This window comes from Cryptomeria japonica, chromosome 8 (genome assembly GCF_030272615.1).
Source record: "Cryptomeria japonica chromosome 8, Sugi_1.0, whole genome shotgun sequence".
In the NCBI taxonomy this organism is placed as follows: Eukaryota; Viridiplantae; Streptophyta; class Pinopsida; order Cupressales; family Cupressaceae; genus Cryptomeria; species Cryptomeria japonica.
The window spans coordinates 616,512,481-616,515,086 of NC_081412.1; the positions used below are offsets into that span (position 1 = coordinate 616,512,481).

The 2,606-nt window shown below is 33.5% G+C and overlaps 1 protein-coding gene across 1 annotated transcript; it reads right to left on the bottom strand.

Moving 5' to 3' along the window:
• Window positions 1-842: 842 nt before the first annotated feature.
• On the bottom strand, window positions 843-2,368 carry LOC131043682 (clavaminate synthase-like protein At3g21360). The gene is made up of 3 exons (XM_057976915.2): window positions 1,776-2,368; window positions 1,331-1,581; window positions 843-1,235 (listed from the first exon to the last, which is right to left on the bottom strand). Exons 1-3 carry the CDS (start codon window positions 2,154-2,156, stop codon window positions 896-898), a joined length of 972 nt encoding a protein of 323 aa, XP_057832898.2. The 5' UTR covers window positions 2,157-2,368; the 3' UTR covers window positions 843-895.
• Between the last annotated feature and the right edge of the window lie 238 nt (window positions 2,369-2,606).

The following is a 2,606-nucleotide window of genomic DNA, read 5'->3' on the forward strand; positions in this document are numbered from 1 at the left end:
GAAACTATCTATACATGTAGAAATATTATTGTATTGTAAAAGTGAGATGATAAATCCAATGGTATTAGAAATCTTTCTCTTTCAAATTTTGAATTACATTATATAGATCTATAAAAGATATATAAGAACATATGGGATAAAATAAAGAAACTATTTGGAGCAAACGTAGCTTATTCAAACTTTCTCTTAAAGCTTCAACTATTCAATTTCAAGGAGAATGATAAAGTAGCTATGTAAGAAATTAAATTCATAAACTTTTAGCCAATAACATTCTCAAAGGAAATCACAAAAGAAAATCAAATGAAGTTCATATGGCCTTTGTTAAGGATCCACTAGACGCTATCATTGAAGATCCATTCAATGCAAACAAATTTGATGATTATTTATTTTGAGATGCCCTTATTTTAAAGATAGGAAGAGATCTATTTTAGATCAAACTCAATATGGATATTTAGATATTTTAGACTTGTGTGGATCTTGGGAATTGTGCCCATACTAGGATAAAGAGACATCTGATTGACATTGTGGATGGAGTTTGGCAATGTTTCTTATCTAATATTTTGAAAGATTTGTGATTTCAAAATTTGAAGATGTTAAATCTAAGAACTTGAGAATTCAATTCAATAATTTGATAAGGTAGAATTCAAAAACTTAAAAATATATTAAATTCATTCTTATTAACAATGTATAAATTTCTTTAATGCATCAAAATCCTTTCTAATCATAAAAAAAAAAAAGTTGATTTCCAAATTTAAAATTTATTTCTAAACAGGTCCAATATTATAATATTTATAAGACAATGAAATAAATATACAAAATATTTAAACTTACAATTTTCACTCTACAATATCATAAGTACTACAATATAGTCTAGTTAAAGGAAGCATGAGTACTATTACTCACAAAAGGCAGCAAGTATTCTTCTAGGTGGTTTAGAAGGCCTTCTTGCATGCATTACGAATCTGTTATCTAACACAACCACATCTCCAGCCTCCCATTTCAGATCAAAAGCTTCCTCTTCTGCAATTTGGAGGCATGATTCAATGGCCTCTCTAGGAACCGCAGATCCATCTCCTAGTTTACGCGGCTCGTTTGCATCTCTAAATGCTAACAAATTGAACCAAGTTTTCTTGTTACCATCTACTTTTCTGATAGAATTATTAGGTCCTATATGAAGGATCATATTTTCCCCATCCCAACTCACTTTGGACAGCTTTAGCCCTGAATTTGCAGCCCTGAAAACAAATTCACAACATATATCACTTTGATTTTCAATAAAATCATTCAAAAAGGATGTGGGGATTTTGCCAAAATTCAATATAATTCTTACCTCCTTTCTGCTTCTTCCTTATCCTTGGTTTTGTACAAAGTTTGCCAGCCTGTTAGGTAAAAATCGGGATCGTCCTCTGCAGCAAAAGTGAACACATCAATCACCCCTTCTTTCTCCATCTTGCTTACTAGTTCTGGATATTTCTCTTCCATTCTTTCAGTAATCTTATGGCTCAATAAAATGGCGGTCTGCCCACCTTCTGAAGGAGGAATCTCACAGAAAAAGGCTATTTTGCTTGGAAAAGGCTCAAACTGCCTCAACAAAAACATCAGCAGTATATTAAAACCAGAAAGACTTCTACACCAGTCCACTGTGAATATCGCATGATTTTAAGCTTTAAAACAGTCATCTGATTCAATAAAGGGGATCTTCCATGATCATATTGTAAAAACACCAAATACATAGAAAAGATGATGGGCTATTTTAATGTGTTGTAGAAACTTACCGAAGACATCTCGTGGTGGAATTTAATGGGTTGATGGAGAGGAGCTTCATTGGCAGTAAAAACTCTTCCCTCAATCCTTGTTCTTGAAGCTCCGCCCCCATAAGGCTTTTCTTCCCAACCAAAAGCCTCCATAACCATATTGAAATCTGATGCAGTTTTCACCGCAAATCCTCTGAAAAGCAATGCCCCAACTTTCTTCAGATGATCGTTGATCCACTCTCTGTTGTTTTGAATGGTGTGAAGAAATGATTGTAAGGTATTAAATTCCTCTTTGTTATCTTGGGGGAGGAGAACCATGGGAAAGAGGAGACCATTTTCATCTATAGATTTCTGGTGGGTAATTTTCCCTTGTTGGAAAGGGCACTCCTGCATCTTCTCCATTTTCTTCAACGATTCCAATAATGACAATAGCTGTGTGTTGAACAACTGTTTGTGTATCTATAAAGAAAATTAATGAGGCTTCATCATAAACCTATTTAAATCATTATTGTTTTGGGGTTCATCTATAGCCTTTGCTTCCCAAAATGAAAGTCAACGGGATTTCATGATAAACCTATTGAAATCTTTATTCTTTTGGAGTGAATTATTTTTTATTTTTTTTATGAAGGTTCAGATTTGCAAGTACGATAGTTCAGCAAGGACATGAAGTCTGTGAGCTGCCAGTTCAACGAGGGCCTCATCTCTTATGATGTTGGAGCCTTGCACTCAACAAGACTTGATTTCTGATGGGCTAAACCAAAGACTCATTGACAAAAATGAATTATTAGAAAAGTTCCAACCAACTAAATCTATTTGTATTATATATGATGTAGTTATCATCATAGCTGTCTT

Excerpts from the sequence above, each read along its gene's own strand:
- LOC131043682 (XM_057976915.2), bottom strand. The coding sequence starts at position 2,156 with ATGGAGAAGATGCAGGAGTGCCCTTTCCAACAAGGGAAAATTACCCAC. Across the intron at positions 1,582-1,775 it reads TCCACCACGAGATGTCTTCG|TTTGAGCCTTTTCCAAGCAA; the intron begins GTAAGTTTCTAC and ends TTGTTGAGGCAG. Across the intron at positions 1,236-1,330 it reads AAGGAAGAAGCAGAAAGGAG|GGCTGCAAATTCAGGGCTAA; the intron begins GTAAGAATTATA and ends ATTTGTTTTCAG.